The sequence below is a fragment of the Homalodisca vitripennis genome, chromosome 5, assembly GCF_021130785.1.
Source record: "Homalodisca vitripennis isolate AUS2020 chromosome 5, UT_GWSS_2.1, whole genome shotgun sequence".
NCBI lineage: Eukaryota > Metazoa > Arthropoda > Insecta > Hemiptera > Cicadellidae > Homalodisca > Homalodisca vitripennis.
The window spans coordinates 148,725,964-148,745,778 of NC_060211.1; the positions used below are offsets into that span (position 1 = coordinate 148,725,964).

Sequence of the window (19,815 nt, forward strand, 5' to 3'; positions counted from 1 at the left end):
ACATACACCTCAATATTCTACTCTAAACAGTTTGTTGAATTACCACTGTGCAAAATCTATTTATTACTTGATGTTTGTTAGTAGGTTCTGAAAAAACATATTTATCTTAAAGAAATAATTCAACCAACACGTAAAACTTTTTCAAAGTAATACTTACTGAAAAACTATCTATACATTTTGACTTAAATTTAAATATTTCTATTAAAAAATCATATTAAATAAAGAATTCTCTCAAAGCGTTTGCATTTTTAAAATTATTAAATTATAATTGTTTCCTAATTTTACATATAAAGTGCAGTATTCTACTCTGAACAGTTTGTTGAATCACAGCAGTGTAATGTTTTCAAAATGTATTCACTACTTGAACTAGAAAGGTATTCTTGAAATGTATTCACTAGTTAACATCGTAGACAATACAGAACAAATTAGCTACTGAATAAGTATTTCAGAAGTTTATGAACTCTGATAATAGAAACATCAGAACACCACCTGATGGGAGGGGAAGTTGGATGTTAGGCGAACTTGTATCTCCCCGCGGACCTACGTGACTGGAACTGGCAAAGTTCGCCAACACTGTGCTTGAATAATTGAGCACAGTTACAGACTGTCTCGGGCTGTATTGTGCAATAGTTAATAGACTGTTGTGCGCACAGAATAACCTTTACACGCAACTTATTAGCTGTCATGAATAAAAAATAAGTAAATGTAGTTACTTTACTTGACTGCTTTATATAAAGGCAAATATTGACAATAACAGAATACGCTTTGTAAACGAGAACGAGTTCTTATTGTATATATTATCACAAGCATTGGTATACAGATAACAAGAATAAACATATTTATGTTTATATTAAAACTTCCCATGTATAACTTTTGTCATGAAGTTAAGTAAAAACATTTGGCATAGTGTAGGGCGATATTTTTCTCAAGTATAATGGTTGATAAAATTAGAAAATTCACCAGCTCATTTTTGATCCATAAGAAATATAAAACAAATAATAACTATTGAAGACTCTTGGAGCAATTGGAAAATTCTTTAAATATTACTATATAAAGCTACATTACCTGATATATCACAATTAAAAACAACTGTATTTGTGACAAAAAGGGCGAATTCAGGGTATAGTACCGAGCTGGACGACAAAAACATTGAAGGCCACTAGGTGTTATCTGCCGAGCTGAACAACAAAAAACAATGAGGACCACTAGGTGTGATCTGCCGAGCTGAAACGACAAAAACCATGAGGGCCACTAGGTGTTATCTGCCGAGCTGAACGACAAAAAACAATGAGGGCCACTAGGTGTTATCTGCCGAGCTGAACGACAAAAAACAATGAGGGCCACTAGGTGTTATCTGCAGAGCTGAACGACAAAAAACAATGAAGGCCACTAGGTGTTATCTGCCGAGCTGAACAAAAAAAACAATGAGGGCCACTAGGTGTGATCTGCCGAGCTAAACGACAAAAACAATGAAGGCCACTAGGTGTTATCTGCCGAGCTAAATGACAAAAACAATGAAGGCCACTAGGTGTTATCTGCCGAGCTGAACAACAAAAACAATGAGGGCCACTAGGTGTGATCTGCCGAGCTGAACGACAAAAACAATGAAGGCCACTAGGTGTGGAGTATAGAACGGGGCCACAACCAACTGACCTGACGCAGAGGACAACCATGGCAACCCGTAATGTTCCAGCGAGCTAAAAGGACAATCATCAAACTTGAAAATCTTAAGCGCTTCTCAGTTGTGTATTATTTGCATAATGAGCTCAATCGTAAGTTTGGATCGGTTCCGTGAATATTGGCGCAGTTATGCAGTTCCTATTTTTTTATATCTGATAGCCGAGTTTTAATGTCTAAAAGCTAACTATTTAAATTAATTTAAACTTCAATTCCTTTTTGACAGTTTAAATGTAAAAGGTAATTGTTTTAATTAAGGACAGCTCCGCTTAGGAAGAATTGACTCCAAATAATAGTAATTGAGGTCTAGTTATATTTTTAATGGTAAATATCGTGATGGTGTTTCTAAATTCTTCTTCAAACTTTTAAAGGGTGTTGTAAATTCTAAAAGCCTGTTTGGATAATTCTCTCATTCAAGTATTACACTACATGCTAGCTGGCTATTGTTTAGATCAAAGTTTATGTTTTTATCTGAGAAGCGATCCCGTTGCAGCACTGGGGATAGCAGCAACGCCGGGTTTTCTTTGAAGTTTGTTTTCTGTGGAGAGACAAAAGATTGGAGCGCTAACGAACTTAACACTATCTCAATCTGGTATTCCCTCTGAATCAAAGACCATTAAGTCTGTTGGGGTGGTGATATTACTAACTTATTTTTTGTAGGGGAAGTCCATACAGTAAGAGATAGACAATTGTGATAGTTCAGTATATTTTTAACATCAAAAATTATTTCCAAATATTTTGCGTGAACTATATTATATAATGAGTAAAAAATATTTATAAATAACAAATGACACAACGAAAGAGTTATTGAAAGGTAAATAAACACATTACTGGAACCTTTACAATTTTCCCAAAACTATTTTCCGTTCCGATTTCAGTGGAAGCAAATATTAACAACATTTTTATAAATGGCTTATCCTTTTTTCTTCTTATTGGGAGCAGTTTGGAGATTCTGACTTTAACTAATCTGTATTTTAGCGAAGTTGTCACTTTGGTTTAGTTTGAAATGGGACATTACAAACGTTAATACTAAGACCCTCACAGGATTCAAAACTGTACTGTAGTGATGTTCTACCAAATTTTCAACATCACAACATCACTAAACAACTTAAATAAAAGGACAGACCAATTTCTTAATCCATTTTAGCTTTAAGATTAGTACGCTCTTTAAGAAAAAAAAAAACACCTTAGAATTGTTGCTTTGATACTAGATTAAACTCAATATTTACATTGAATGAACTTTTGCCATTATACATACGTTACATGTAGTCTACAGTTATGATTTCAAACAATGAACTAAATTTGGTCTCCAGACTATGCTTTTTTCACCCTTACGTCGATATATAAAAAACTTCACACATATTTTATTGCTTTAGGTTTTGTTTTCTCGTATAGCAATGTCATATAATTTCCGAGCATGCGAAAGGACATATTAATCTGCCTTTGGTTTTCTCTTATCAGAATAGGAATACATTACGAATTTCTCCAACTAAATAACAATGATGTATTTTGAATAATTGGGCATTGGTAGTAGGCCTATGTTAATGGTTCACCATTGAATGGGAAAAAATATTCTCGATTGACATTGATATTATGCCCCGGTTGGTATGTACATCTCTGATTTAACGGCACTAATAAAACTCCAATACGTTCTGTCATTAATGAGAACATGAAGCATTTGTATATTAAAACATTTTTGAAGTCAAATTACACAGTATTTTGAGCTTCTCATTGTATTTCAGATTGAATTAAACAATCGCACTGACATCGTTTTCGTGATCTTATTGTTTCTAAAAGCCAATAATCTGTTTTCCACACTCTCTCCGGTTTGAATGAAAACAGCTCGTCAATCCAAGCGCTTATTTTTTCCTCGAGACACAGCGAACTATTTCATTTCAAAAATAACTGTTTTTGTGCTCCACGTACATATTGAAGTAGTAAGTTATAAAATCATCTTTTTTCCTAATTATACGACCTTGAACGTCTACATATGGCATTATTTCTTGTTTTTTCATTGTACAATTTGTGGAATTTCCTCCAGAAATACACTTCAAATTCGTTTTTGATAGGAAACTCGGTATTTCTTGACCTTGAAAGGTTTTTCGTAAATAAACTACCAAAAGAATATGATATATCAACCCATCCACTGCTATACTAAGGTGGAGTCCAGAAATTGTTGGGTTATTTGTATAGCTTTTTAGTGGGACAAAAAAATATTATTAAGACCTATCATTAAGAGTTTCGTAAACGTACGGGAAGATAAGGAAAAGTCATACACTATACAAGTAAACGGAATTTAATTCAGTTTATGTACAAACACTTTATGGTATTTTCAGATTTTTTTAATGAAATACTTATAACAAACACGTGATATGAAACACTGAAACTATCTAGATGTACCGTCCAAGCGCGTTTGAGAAATCATACAGACAGTCGAGCAGCTGGGAGAAGGACGGGCGGTCCTCGGGGTCGGCGATCCAACAGCAGGTCATAACTTCGAATCTGTAATCAAACAGCAAACGCAATAAAATTAATTCTTAATATCATGAAATAAATTAAATAAATGTTCTTAACTTGGTACAAATAATATCATGTTATAAGCTTTTACTTAATCTGTTTGTAAACAAGATAAGAGTACGTCACAACACGTGTAGTGTCACAGTTATCACTAAGATTGGATGCAAACTTTAAAATCTATAACAAATTTAATTCCTGAAAGGTCCTGAGGACAGATTGAAAGACGGAAAATAATAAAGAATTGATCATTCTTCGGGCAGGCAAATGTAAACTGTGTCAGCTATAAATACACTATAAATACATATATAAATTCACTAAGAATATTTTTAGTTAATTTATTACTTATTTTTATAAAACAAGATTGTCATTTCTGATTTTTTAATTCAGATTTTGACAGTGCAGTTTAAAAATAGAATCATCTCATTTATATCAACTATGTAAAATATCCACAATTATCATATTTAATGTTATGTTTTTTTTTTTTTTCAAAATGTTTGCTTTAGTGTGTCGTATTTCTTTGCCTTTATTACGTTTGGAGGGCAAATAAATTAATATCTTACCTTTTCCGACATATGTTCGGCAAATTCTCGATGGTATACTGACTATACAAGTTTTTGTAAGTTGGTTTGTAAGTTATTATCAAGTCAGAGATCGAATATATTATTAAAAGTGTACCTGTTTTAACAGTTACAATGGAAATAAGTGATTAATTTATATTCTCATTATTATTAATTTTCAAAAAAGAAAGTTGACTTACAATTGGGCTTTATTTTTACAAATAAATGTGAAAGGATCGAAAGTATTGACATTTACATCAATCACATACATAACCTGTCTGAAAAATACCGATGGCCTCATAATGGCAAGTACATGTTCAAAGTTTGACGCAAGCAGTGTGTTTGGCAGTTGGCCTTGGCAATCAACGTGCCAAATTGACGATCTTTTCCAAACAGTTTGGTAAATGTTACTTTAAACTACTATAACCTGGAATAAATTGATTTCTAATTAGTGAAATCAAGTGATGTAGTGGAGTGTTTGGCATACCTCAATAGGATAGTTAATCTAAAATATGGCATCTATGTTGTGTGGGTAGTAAAACGTAACAACTTGAGTGCGTAAGGTAAAAATATTAGTTACGTTCTCTGCCGTTTGCGGGTTATTAATGTAGTTTAAATATACGTAATTTTTAGCTCATTAAACGATTCTTTTGAACTGTTTATTATTGATTTAATAACATTTTGCTAAATCCTTGTCATAATCCCACTACTGATTTTCTTCGTTACTTAAATGCCTGCTCTGTTAATCCACGAAACCTATTTCAATTTACTGAAATATTACACTAGTGATGACTCATATTTTACAAACGGGAAACAAGGATATATATGAAAATGTATTGATATGTGGGTTTCATATATTGGGGAACAAAAGTAGATGAACAGTGGAGACAAAATGAACGTCACGGTATCAGCATGGTTAGAGCAAGGAAGAGACTCTCATTAAATTTGGCGTATGAAAGATTAACTAATTTTGGGACAGGAGGGGAATAATAAAATTACTTTATGATGATTGAATAATAACAGCAGAACAGATGGTGGCAAAACTTTTCAATGCTTAGGTGCTGAATGAAAACTATTTGATTTTTGAAATAAAGATTTTAGAAGTCTAAAAATTATGTTTAGAATACACGTCCTTAAGCCATTTTCTATATATTAATAGTATTAGCAAACCTATCATATTGCTTCATATTCTAAAAATTACCGTCTTCAATGTCTACTTTTGGCTCTTTTCCATGCACCCAACTCCATTAAATATACTCGTAGATTACCTATTCTGCCGCGATAGGCAAAAACATCTGTTTTGGGCAGCTTTTGTACTTAAGCACTCACATAAATATAAGCTTGTAGTAATATGTTGTTAACTTTTGCTATTTAACTTGTTGGTATCGATTGTATAAAAAATGTGGATTTCACGACAAGTAGACTCACAGTTTGGTCTGGACAATTGAGCGGCTGAGCGAGCCTGTAGCCGTCCCTCAGGTAAGCCGCCATCTCGAAAGGATCCACTTCAGAGTAAGGCTGTTGGGCCAAGGTGATCAGTTCCCACAGCAGCACTCCAAACGACCACTGAACAACAAACAGGTATGAATGAGTTGAGAATATAGTGGAACGTGCATACCCCACATATTTTATCATATGTGCTTTTCAGCATATATTATTATTATAAATCGTTAAGGGTTTGAGAAATTGTTCCATGACAAAGGTAAAATAAGATCATGTAGATGTGTGTTATTTAACTATTACTAAATGTTTACAGAAAAAATTAAAATTTTAATGAAGATTATTTTTTTTTTAACCATAAATAAAATTTGAAACTTGCACTATTAGTAACTTCATACATTGTACTAGCAGTTTTTCTGATTGAGTATTGTTTTTCCAAACTACCAGATCACAAAAAGCAAATACATGTTTTACGACAGTAAATTTTTTGGAATGTGCTGAGTTTTGCAAAAATGCTAGATTAATTTGAACCCTCAACATCACTTAGGATAAAATATGTGGTAGCCTTTTAAGTCCGGAGGACTGAGAGCAATGACTGAGCATTCCATCTAGGGCAGAGAACTATGTCACCATGGTTTAGGTTGTGTATGTATCAATATTAGTGAATGGACCTATTAAAGCCTATAACACGATTTACTACTATCCACAATACCCAATCAGGTGATCTATTCTAGTATATACACGTACGTACCTATAATTTGATCAAAGAAAAATCAACACAATACGTCACGTAAAATAAATTATAGTCTGAAAAAGAAATAGATAAAAGAAACAACTTAACATTTGCCATTGTATTATTTTACTTCATAAGGTTATTTATGCCTCTAGAGATAAAACTTACTTAAGAAATTTTAAGTAGGAGATATTAGATAAATTTACATTTCGTCACTTACAAAATTCTAAATCCCAAAAAAACGCTTTTATCATGCAAAAAACCACCAACGCAGTAACATGTAAAAGATCATTATTTGGCGGTCTAAAATTACCCCTAGTCGTGTCATGTTGCTGTGAATATTTAAACATGAAGTAAAGAAAGACTAAAGTTTCCTTCCTAGTAATAGCAATATTTTTAAAGCCTGTGTAGTCCTCACCATACAAAAATTGTGTGCCGCTAACCATAAACGTAATACATTTTGGACCTTCTTCGCTCTCTCTCTCTCCCTCTTTTATCCCTCTGCCTCAACTTACATTTGTTTCATTATTTGCATTGTATTTATATAAATTCTTTATTTCGAAGTATTTTCATTATCACATCTTGTGAAAATATGCTCTATGTTTAAAAATTATTATTAACGATGGAAAACTTTAAATAATAATAGGATTTTCTATCGTTATCCCAGTGTGGAACTTTCACTTGTTCTGGTGTGATGTGTTTGTGTTATTGAATTATGATTGTCACTTGCATCCTGTGCAGTGACAACACTTGGGTTAATTTTCTCCTGCCTAGATTCCCAGTAGCAGTTTTCAGGTGTATATAATTTCTCTGTTTGTCTTTTTTCCCTTGATTAGTGGCAGCATATTGCCACACGTTGTATCTTTGAAGTACCAATTGTTTTCTTATTGGACGAGAGTATATATATATGTAATAAGCATCTCGACCGCTGTTTTTACATTTTTGTAACATAACGATGGCGAATGTTCAAAATCCTGTTATCTTTCTGTATCTTGTACTTGCAAAACATTTTTTCTTCTGTTTGATATTACATAAAACATGTATAATTTTAAAAAGTGTACGATAAACTTACGACATCGGAAGGAGCTGAGAAGGTTCTGTGTACGAGGGACTCGTACGCCAACCAACTTGACCGGCCGGTTCTCGTTGTCCCCGAGACAGTGGTAGTCGCTGGGGGTACAGGTCTCTGGAGAGTGCGCTGTCTGTCACCTTCACCCGCAGCTTTTCATCCACCCTGCAGACAAAGCGTGATGACACATGACAGTTTATAAACTTTGAGTTTAACGTACCGTAGTCAGCTAAAATGTAAGGATCTATTTAGGGATGTAAAACCACTAATTCAGGAGATGTAACCCTGCAATTACATCCATATTTCATTATTAGCCTGTTTGCTTTTTTATTTAAATATAATATTTTTAGCTTAAATATTTTGTTTTGACTTTACTTATATTTATGTAATACTTTGTCTTATTTGTGTTTCAGTTGTGGTGTTGTTTGATTTAAAATTTATCACAAAATAAAAATTACTAAATCATTTTTGCACCGAAATAATAAAATTTGTATATAAATTTAAAGGTTTAAACTTAATTACATATAAATTAAAGGTAGTATTCAATTTCAATTCAAAGTAACTATTATATTCCTACATTAAGCTAATTATTATTGCAACGTTCGGTATTGACAAATACTGTCGTTGTAATGGCCCAATATATATATATAGGGGGTGGCTCCCCTACACAGATGGGACAACAACACCAACAATAACAATAACACCAGAAGTAGAACACACACGGGTACATAGGGCATCTATACACCAGCAGTAGGACCACCATCCCTGAATAAAATGGTCCTCAACGATTGCTTGTGTTAGAAAAGGAGGCTTAATTTTGATGTTTTTTACGTTTATGGGCAAAAATGAAAGGCCTTCTTAATTTGAATACCAAAGAAACATTAATGTTTTAAGAACTCTTGAGATATGACCTTTTAATCTAAGGGCACAGTAAAAGGACACTTTACCCTAGGCGTCCAAAGTGCAACTGAGTATATATAGTTTATTGGCAGAGCATTAGCAAAATCTATAACTTGAAGGGCTGGAAAACTTATTTATTTCTATCTGTCTGTACATATTTCTTCGCGACATCTAGAGGACGAACATACCTCAAGACGTTAAATTTTGCATGAAACTTGAGCGAAGTCTGTTACAGTGCCAGGTGGGTGGTGCATAATTCTAACCTAGTTATTAAAAATGGATATGAAAGAAAACATCAGTGAAAGCGTAAACTTACTGCTATTAAAATAAATAAAACTTTTTATTTTATATATATATATATATATATATATATATATAATATATATATATATATATATACAGGGTGAACCATTAAGTCTTAGGACGACCTTATAACTTTTAAACGACAAGAGATATCATAACCAAATTTTGTATACCGTTACTGTAAACTGTAAGCTACTTTTCTGTGTACATTGCGGTCGTATTTCACCTTTGGGGGACGGCCCGTCGGGGGTTATAAGAAAATCTTTAATGACAGCCTATGTTGAGTTGTACATCATTTTAAAGGTCTAGTTGAATTGAAAACAATGCCTCAAACCGGACTTCAAAAGGTTGATCCAGTCGGAAGAAATCGCTGTTCAAAGTTTAAAAACGTTTAAATACCATTATTACGTAAGAAATAACTAATACTGTAGCTGTTAGAAGTTAAGGGGAATACTTAGTGAACTCATTTGAAAGTAGATGTGCAAAATGTTTCCTTTCGGCCGTCTGACAATGTGCTACGTTTAATAAAAAAAAAAACCTGCTGCATTAAGAAGTACAATGAAAAGTGAAAGCAGTGCCTCTAGGTCAAGGTTTCCCATCCACTGGACTTCCCCATAATGGCTGTTATTTGTCTATCAGTTTCTCTTATCAGTTTCACTTAAGCTACAGTACTTTTTTGCAGCCATATCCTGTTACTGCAAGTTTATAAGTTTTAAGAGATGTTGCTTAGGTTTTGTGAGCGTGTGATAAGAATTACACTTTTAATGATACGCGACTGGGGTGATAATGTAAGACCGTTTGCAGAAGTAACACATTTATTCAATGCTACTTTTCCTGATAGAGCTCCTATTTCTAAATCCACACCACAGTACACAGTTCCTCGCTTTGTAGACACTGGTAGTGGTTATGGATCGAGCCAGATCTGGACGACCAAGTACTGTGACAGACGAAGACGGCTTATTTAGACATTGAAAATCTAACTAAGCGAAGATGTTTTTGATCGCCGGATGGAATTCAGTGAAATTATGATGAATAAAATTGACCAAAACCCAATACATTTAGACGGTATTATATTGAGTCGACTTTTATGTTGCATGGCCATGTTAACAGGCATAACTGCCGGTATTGGGAAAATGTTATAAAACCCACACTGGAAGAGTGAGTGTCACACACAAAATCCCCAAAAATTAAACGTATGGGCAGGTATCGTACGTAATTCAATTATAGGACCCATTTTTCATCGATGGAAATTTAAATTCCAACAAGTATCATGATACGCTCCAAAATGAGATAGTTCTTGCTTTACAAGCTACTCTGGACGCTGACTTCCAAACATGATTTTTCCAACAAGACGGAGCACCGCCACACTATGGTGTTCAGGTAAGGCAATACTTAGATTCCCACACCGGTGGATTGGAAGACGTGGTTGCGATTGAGTGGCCGGCTCGTTCCCCTGACCTAACTCCGCTTGACTACTTCCTATTGGGCTACATCAAGGACAAAGTGTATCGAACTCAGCCTACAGATCTGAACGAACTCAGACATAGGATATCACATGAAGCTCAACCTATTCCACGAGAATACATACAAAATGCAGTAGCCGGCATTTATAACCGGTTAGCACATTGTCAGACGGCCGAAAGGAAACATTTTGAACATCTACTTTCAAATGAGTTCACTAATGTATTCCCCTTAACTTCTAAAAGCTACAGTATTAGTTATTTCTTACGTAATAATGGTATTAAACATTTTTTAAACTTTGAACAGCGATTTCTTCCGACTGGATCAACCTTTCGAAGTCCGGTTTGCGGCATTGTTTTCAGTTCAACTAGACCTTTCAAAATGATGTACAACTCAACATAGGCTGTCATTAAAGATTTTCTTATAACCCCCGACGGGCCGTCCCCCAAAGGTAAAATACGACCACCATGTACACAGAAAAGTAGCTTACAATTTACAGTAACGGTATACAAAATTTGGTTATGACATCTCTTGTCGTTTAAAAGTTATAAAGTCGTCCTAAGACTTAATGGTCACCCTGTATATATATATATATATATATATATATATATATATATATATATATATATATATATATATATATATATATATATAATAAAAGCTTATATAGACAGATATTATATCATCTGTCTATTAATTTTATAATGTTACGATAGAGCTTAACTCATAAAAAGGTGCATTATTTGTAAAAATCATATTGGGTTTTTAAAATAGTGTTACCTCACTGTACCTTATATTCTGTCGGTCTCTGCATAATATGGTTTAACATTTTATAAAGAGGAGGAAAACATGACATCAAGCCGACAAGTCTATTATGGCTCATGTATCTGGAAAATACATTTTATCCCAAAACGTGTACCCCACTTAAACGACATTGTAACATGAGATATTAACCAAGTCCAGCGCTCCTAAATCACACTTACTCATACTTACAATGTGTAACGTAGCGATAATGTTAAAACTCTATAAATACCACCGCGAATAACCAATAACTTTGTCATCTGAGCGAAGAAAAATTTTAGTTTTTTAAAAGTTCTTGCAAACCTGAACACGATTATTTCATAAGATTATTTGTTGGTACAAGAGAGATTCTTTAAATCAGAACTAGAATTCTCTCAGAACGATTATTGGTCGAAGACATGAATCCAAAACATATGTTTTCATTGGTAACTAGATTGAACAGGACATCCATTTACTTACACCGCAGTTTCTTGTAGCAAGGTCTCTGTGCCATATCCTCTGACTGTGAAGGTAGACGGCGGCCGTAGCTATCTGTGTGGCCATCTCCACGAGGTCCTCTGAGTCACCAGAGTGTAGTGGTCTCCTCCTCGCGTCCTACACTGCGTCAGGAACCTGAGTGATCATACACAAACCTCTATAGGTCATGATGCACAAAAATGGTCAAGAGCTTTTTTAATTCCTGAATTAAATGTAAGGAAGCAGAAGTCTTCATAACTTTGTTTGGCTCTTAGTCCTTAGTTTTCTGGATTCAACGAGTCCCTTTTTCAATCTCATTATCCTTGCACACAAATCTAATATATATCATTTATTATCATGTTAGTATATTATGCAGTTTCTATGACTTAAAAAAGCTCATTATAATTTTGAATGGGTATGAATCAATTTTTTTTAAAGAAAGAGAGAGAACACAATTAAAAACTGAGTTTCCTTGTACTCGACTCCATAGAATCTCGTTTGAGACTCGCAGCTGTATATTTATACTCAAAACCAGATCAAATTATTTTTAAGGACAAGAATCGTTGAGAACAAAATTTTAATGTGAATTGTAACCTGTCCAAATAAGTGGCTTTTTAGTCGTACTTTTTTATTACCTGAGATATCTTTGGATTTCAATTTCGTGAGTAAAGGAACTTTGGATTCTTTATCCTCGTATTAAATACACCCATTAGAACAGAGCAGCTTGTTCTCGATCAAGGTAGCTTATTTACTGATCTGTGCTCGTTTGGGATATATTTTATCTCTTTTTTATGTTAAAATTTTTTTCTGAAATGACAGCTCGTATATGATTTATATTAGCAAACACAATTAAAAGTAATTTTTAAGATATTAATTATACTTGAAATTTCAATACAATACGTGAAAATTAACTAACTGAAGTTATTGATCAAGGTTATAACTTTAATTTATGAAAATATTTAAACACAAACCGTCTAGAATATTCGCATTATATTTGCCAGATCCCCTCGGGCCCACTGAAGTAAGGCAAAGCTGGAGAGAAAATTCAAGCCGGTTAGGTGGGTTTAAAAGTTGATTCAATTATAAGTATGTAAGCCTGATATTAAAGAACCATCAGCCCAGTGAAGTGAGTATAATGAAGCTGACTTGGCCGAACTTCTCCCAACTTTTCGCCCGTTTTGTTTCCCGCAGGCTTGCCTCGTTATTGCCTCAACTGTGGTTTACAGAAATGGAATTAAATTTACAACGAACTTTCCAGAGTTTTTCCAGTAATTCGTGTGGGCTGTTTCTTTATGAATCGTATTTCCATATTACAGCTAGGGAAAGCATTCCCTAAGGTCTTGTGTTATTAACACAAGCACAAGAGTTTTAAAGAGGTTTAAAAAAATTACAATGCAAATATTTTAAATTAAAACCGGTAAAGTATTTTTTTTAAATAGATACAAATAAAATAGCAGAATTTGTTAATGAGTTTTTAAATTTGGTTTTATATAACACTTGGTCCTTTTTCACTTCATATTTCATAAAAAAATAATAATTTCTGCTACAATTTTGCTATTAACGGTGTATGATTTCCACGGATAACAGGATTTCAGATATGTTACGGATATTTTATGTCCAAAATCCTGTAATTGAAATTAAATTAAATATGCCTTTATTTAAGAGGCGGAGTTAGGGCTATTTAGCCCTCTCTAACCACTCAACCTCACATAATATACAGACATGTATATGTCATTAAATTTTGACCTTAACTAATAACTAATTGAATTTTAAATTAAAATAAAATGCCTAAAAATTAACCAAAATATATACATACTATGTAATAATTAAATATCAAATTTATCATCTTAATATGTAGAAACATTACAAAGTTAGATTAAAACTTAAATTAAAAGTTTACTTTTTTAAGAATATTGATTGTATTCTTTCAATCAATATTGTTTCATTTGCATTTAGACGGAAAAATATTTATAATTAATTCAAAGCTTAATATTTGAGAATGAATTGAGACTATAATCCTTTGAAATGCGTCTACCTGTGTTATTTATTATCTGTACTATTCTCTTGAATCATTTTACGTAGTGAACGGATTTTGTTTTTGCTTTAAAAACTACAAAGTGCTCAGAATACCGTGTACAGTTCTTAAATATCAACGTTCATCGTCACAAGATTATATGTACTCTCTGATAACTAACGGATATTTTGGCGTTAAACAATTTTTTACAATATATGAAGTAAAAATTATTTCTTTTTTGTAAAAGCATGTGCCAAAAAATTACAATTTTGCTACCTATGCAATAAAAATACTAAAAAAACTACGGTTATGATACAACTATCATCCCAATTAATTAATCGGCACTTTGGTACTATCCGGAGGCCACTACTTTTGGAAGAGTTTTTCCAACCGAGGACTAAAATAACTACATTATTAGAAGAGATTTGATTTTACTTACTATGAAAATTGCATGTCATTATGACGATCAGTTTCATGTTTCCTGCCTTTCAAAGAGAAGCGTTATTGGCGAGAAATAGTCCACTCTGTCCCTGTCTACTATTTCTTATTACGCGGTTCAATTAAGTTTCAATGAGGTTATCACAGATATATTACCAGTATCACAGTTAAAGATAATTTTTACTGGCACTCAAGTAAATCTTGATAATATCTCAAGGGATGTTTTTCTTCTTTCAGATAAATGCGGGATGGCTCCGAAAGGGTCACCGCACTAATGGCCAGAGGCATATCCTAAAGGTATTTTCCCACGAAACTCAGATCACGTCCTATAGTGCGTCCAACCTTTCCGACGCAAGATCAAGTGAGACGATCTGGTAGGTGATCTAGAAGGTACTCTGAGGTTGGGAAACTATTGATCGGAAATGCCCCTGGCTTTGGTGGATGCCTTCGGCATATAGTACAGCATCTAAAATCAAGCTCTTGATCAAGATCACATGAGCGCTCAAATTTTTTTATGTTTATAACACGTACGATATTTATTTGTCTAATTTATAGTCTAACAACAAATAGTAGACAAGGACAGAGGGGATTCCTTCTCGCCTACATGGCTTTCGTTTGGGAGGTAGAAAACAAGAACTAATCTTCTTGACAAATAACTTTCATACTACCACAAATAAAGTCTGATGTTGTTTCTAATAATATAGGTTTTGAATGTCCCTGTAAGAAACACTTTTCCAAAAATAGTGATCACGGATAATGCTGAAGTATGAATTCAGTCTTATTATCTTAATTTAAATTTGCACAAATTCACAGCCAGACTAGCTTTGTTGACACGAGCTACAATCGTTACGAACACATAACAAGATGAAGAGGACTTACCTCTTAAGATTTCCATTGCTGATATATGGGTAGACGAGGAGTGGTGGAAGACATGGGTCTGTTGTTGGCCGCAAGTAACTGGCAAAATGTTCTTGTGTATCAGACTGTACATGAGGGTTCCTTCTGACAGCAACATCGACACTTGAAGCATGGGATGCTTCTTCTGTTTAATCAAATTCAGTACTTAGCTATTGCTAAATCTTCCGATTACATCTCTTACTTTCTAGAAAACAACTTTCCGTAAATTAAATTTCTGTATTTGTGGAAGGATAGATAGTGATGATCCAAACACGGTATTTGGATCAATTATGAAGAAGTCGTGTTTTTTACATACAATTACACCTGTGCTTATTTTCAACTAAAAACACTAGATATGCTAGAAATATACAGAATCACATATGCAAGTGTCAAGACAATTAATAAAAGTACCGTAATTGTTTAGAGTTAATGGAGTACCAGGTGTGACAAAAGCAATGTGGCCATAAATTATCTTGCGAGGCCAATCTGTATTCTTGTTGATTAAAATACTCGTTACGTGAAAACTCTCAAGTAAGAGTAGTCAGAACTTTTAGGACTAGTACACTTTGTTTTTTTGATAAGTATAGAAGTTGTACCGAATATTCAATTGAAAGAGGGTTTAGGATTCAGAAGAAGTATTTTATAATTATCATAAACGGTATTACCAGAGAGAAGTTCCTTGGTGGATTCAAGCAGCGTGAATTGCTAGCTTTACCTAGCCTTTATGTCTAATAGTATAATTAAAACTAACAATTTTGTATTAATTGAGCTCATAACAAAGATGTTACTTTTATTAAACTACAGGCATCAGCAACTACTATCGTATTTAGATTAACATAATTTTGACGTATGTCAAGTTGATGTCATTGATACAGGAAGGACATCAATTAAAAGGCTTCCTGAGTCAATCAAAATCACAATATTGTTTCTCTTAGTCTGAGTTCCAAGAATGACTTAAACGAACAGCTGTTGTTGACATTATATGCAAAAAAGGATTATTATTGAAATGTAAAACGGTTATTTTTTAAGCTCTCGCATAAAAGTAAGTGTCTTGTAATTTAATATTAATAGAGGCTCGGAATAAACAACTAACTCAGAACTAATTTGGAACTCATTTATGTAATCTTCAAATGTATTTAAATTGTATAGATATGTTAATGGAATGCCATTAGAAAATCGTTTGTTTCAAACTCATAGGTTTCATAAAGTGTGAATAATGAATAACTTTGTTATAATGGACCACACGATATGGTGCGAGCGTATAGTAATTAAACAACCTTAGTAGTTTTTGAGCTTGTTCAAAATGAAGCCCTGCAGTGCAGTTATTGATTTTTGTTTAAAATACAATGTGCATTTTATATTATTGCATTATTGTTATAGTTGTTATAGTGTTATTGCACTTTTAATATTATATTATATGTTACTGTGTGTAACTGCTCTCAGATCACACGGACATAACCTTGATTAGATAGTTTTCTTTTTCCACAATTTATTATAAATATTATTTCATGTTTGGCTATTTGGATTTTATTTCAGAATTAAAAAAAAATCAATACGCCTTCTTCATAGGCTTGCGCTACTGGTGCCGTAATGAAATTAAATCTTTCTCGGTTCATGTCTTTGAATCCTTAAAATCTCACCGTAGAGTCATTTACAAAACATGTTGTACATCAAAACTGCCTCAATACACATTGGGGCTAAAACAGATGATGTTTTCTTACAAGGTACAGTAATATTTATAACCAAATACAGAAACTGAACATTAAAAGACTTTATGCGTTAATAATATTGAACTATTTGTTGCTAACTCTATTGTCAACTTCGTTCAGATTTTTGGAAGTTGTCATCCTTAAGTTTATCTCATAAAAAGGTTTTTAATGGTTTTTAAAGAAAACCAAAAGATTCCAGTGATTACAAAACAAAATTATAGATTTACTTCAAGATATAATTCAACATAAATAAAAATGTTAAAAAGCAAATTTAACAATACTACTAAATGTTTTAAGGTTCAATTATCTTGTTATAATTGTTGTCTGTAAACAAAAAATAGAGAAGAATATGTGCAAGACAGTGACGGTTTTTTATTTCAACAATTTCAAAATTATTCAATTATGAATACAGTCTCTGAGAAGAAATGCCATGAATTTTTAACGGCACAAAAACGACACTGTGACTTCTGTTGCGCTGTAAACATCGTACTCGCAACTTGTGTCAGGCGTGTCAGTCAACAACAGCGGTTGCCAAAGCGCAGCTATTCTGCGCATGCCTAGTCGACATTTTTATGTTAAGAAACTTATGGTAAAGAAACTTAGCTATTTCAACTTAAAATTTAAGTTTTTAAATCGTTTAGTTATCTTGAATATTTTTTAAATGAGGTCCGTTCAAAACTCAAATAATTTTCTTCGTAGACCCCATAAATGTATACGTTTATACTTCTTTATGTTCATATTTACAATTCATTATGTTATATTATGTAACCCATAGAAGACATTCCTTTAATCTAAAACCCATTGTTGATATAATTTTCCACATGTCAAGATCCAAAATGACAGACCTGAGACAGTCTTGACGACGACATCCTGGGGGTGCAGATCGGCCTCGGGCTGGAAGGAGCCCAGATACAACGCGACCGAAGGTTCCCTCCTGCAGCAACTTCTTGGTAGTGATGGTCTTCCGCAAGACGTTCAGTCGCCGCACCCTGTCCGCTGGGTCCAACTAGACACGGATATAATCTTCTTATGTAGTGAAGAGCTTGCGTTTATCTTAATGGATTTCGTATTATAGAATACAAATCTTAACACGTTGTTTCCGGTTCATTATTAATATAAAGTTATTTATTATTAAATATTAAAAATAATCCTGATTAAGAGAAAAAAAAACAAATTTACTATTCCTAGATGCCACTTAATAATAACCACCCCAAATTAAGCAAAAAATTACATAATGTTTTATCTTGAGTTTTCCACATATTCAAACTATTTGATAAATACATGTTTACGCTATAAACAGTTTTACAATTAAAAAAATATTAAATAGCTTAACATAGTTAGACTTTATTGCATTATACTGCTCAATGATTGTTAGAATCCATTTTGTTGTATCCCAAATGGTGTATTCGACACGCCGGGGCGCTGCTGCCGATAAGACACCACGCATTGAGACCTAGAGGCAAAGATGTCTAGGTCTACCGGACTGGACATTTCAGCGTGAACATCACTGTGGTGTTTATTTTTTTTTATATTGGCCGTTTACCCAGTTTGACTGGTTCCATATAATACACCGTTTGCAACACCTCATGCCTAAGACTACACCTAAATGGTTTGTATAACAGACATTAGGCATTTATATAGTGACACATAAGTTTCATTGTCACATTATCTGCGCATGGGCGAGGCGCAAATGGCTGATAACCGATACCGGTGGGGTCGACGTATTCTGTTTTAACTGTATTTGACAATTCTGGCCTTACACAGCACTCGTCAGCGTACTCCAAATTTTGAGATGAGTCTGTAAGTAACCCTCATAAAATTCAGAATTTTCAAAAGTGTCAATCCGTAAGGAGAGGTCCATAAATTACTGTCACAATATCAGGTATCTGGCTCGTGAAGTTAGATTTGGGGTGTCATTGGAGCTCGAAAACGTAGATGAATTGATGACGTATTATACTCACACATTTCGCCAATAAACGCTTTTTATTGATGGAATACCCCTCCCCCCCCCACCCCCCCCCCCCCCCCCCCCCCCCCCCCTCCCACCCCCCCCCCCCAACCCTTGGCTGATCTGTTACTTCGCTCCTATGTCAACGTACGGGCATTAACTATAACAGCTGGGCCAGTTCTTGGGCAAGTCACGTTGGAGGGAACAATTTAGATAATTAGTAAAGTGTTTTATTTGTTAACTTAGAAATGCGGTTTTCACCTATCTAAGAAAAGGTAAAAATCTGACTGTAAAGTGTAGTAAAAATCAACTGATGTGAAAGTAGTGTATGACGTGTGTAAAGTCATTCAAGTATTGGAAGTGAACAATTAAAATTGTCCTCGCCTAATAGTTATCAAAGATTTTTAAAATAGGGGACTTGTTGGTCGTGGATGTTGCAGACTTACCTGCAGGCACGATTTGTATGAAGCGGAGAAGACGCGTAGTAAGTGTGAAGGACCTCTGGAGGAAGTGCCGACGTGTGGTAGAAGCGCAAGGCTTGACAATCAGATCGTGATGTGTAACTGACGCATGCACGTGGTTCCACGTTAGGAATGTGGCTGTAGAGGTGAAGGGAAGTCTACGTGGGGGGTTAGGGAGGTAGGCTTGTGACAAGAAGCCCTGATAGGTCGCGTATGAGCATTCGCGCTCACAGCCCACTGTTATGACGTATTGGAACACGTTGGGGTTCCCGGGCGTACGGCACACGCGTCGTTTGTAGGCTGAGGTGCTGTAAACAATGCAGAACCCTTACCCCTGTCTGTAAAAATGTGTGACCCCTACTGTCAAGAGTTACTGTGAAACATTGAGCATCTCTCAGTGATGTGGAACCCTTCATAAACTTTCCATGGCATAT

At 34.1% G+C, this 19,815-nt stretch overlaps 1 protein-coding gene across 1 annotated transcript; it reads right to left on the reverse strand.

The window, feature by feature from the left end:
• Positions 1–4,027: 4,027 nt before the first annotated feature.
• Positions 4,028–11,951, reverse strand: LOC124363655 (tyrosine-protein kinase RYK-like). The gene is given in 7 exon segments (XM_046818916.1): positions 4,028–4,179; positions 6,180–6,317; positions 7,997–8,050; positions 8,052–8,093; positions 8,095–8,158; positions 10,061–10,133; positions 11,918–11,951. Coding segments are annotated over 7 exon segments (486 nt in total). The 3' UTR covers positions 4,028–4,098.
• Positions 11,952–19,815: the final 7,864 nt, after the last annotated feature.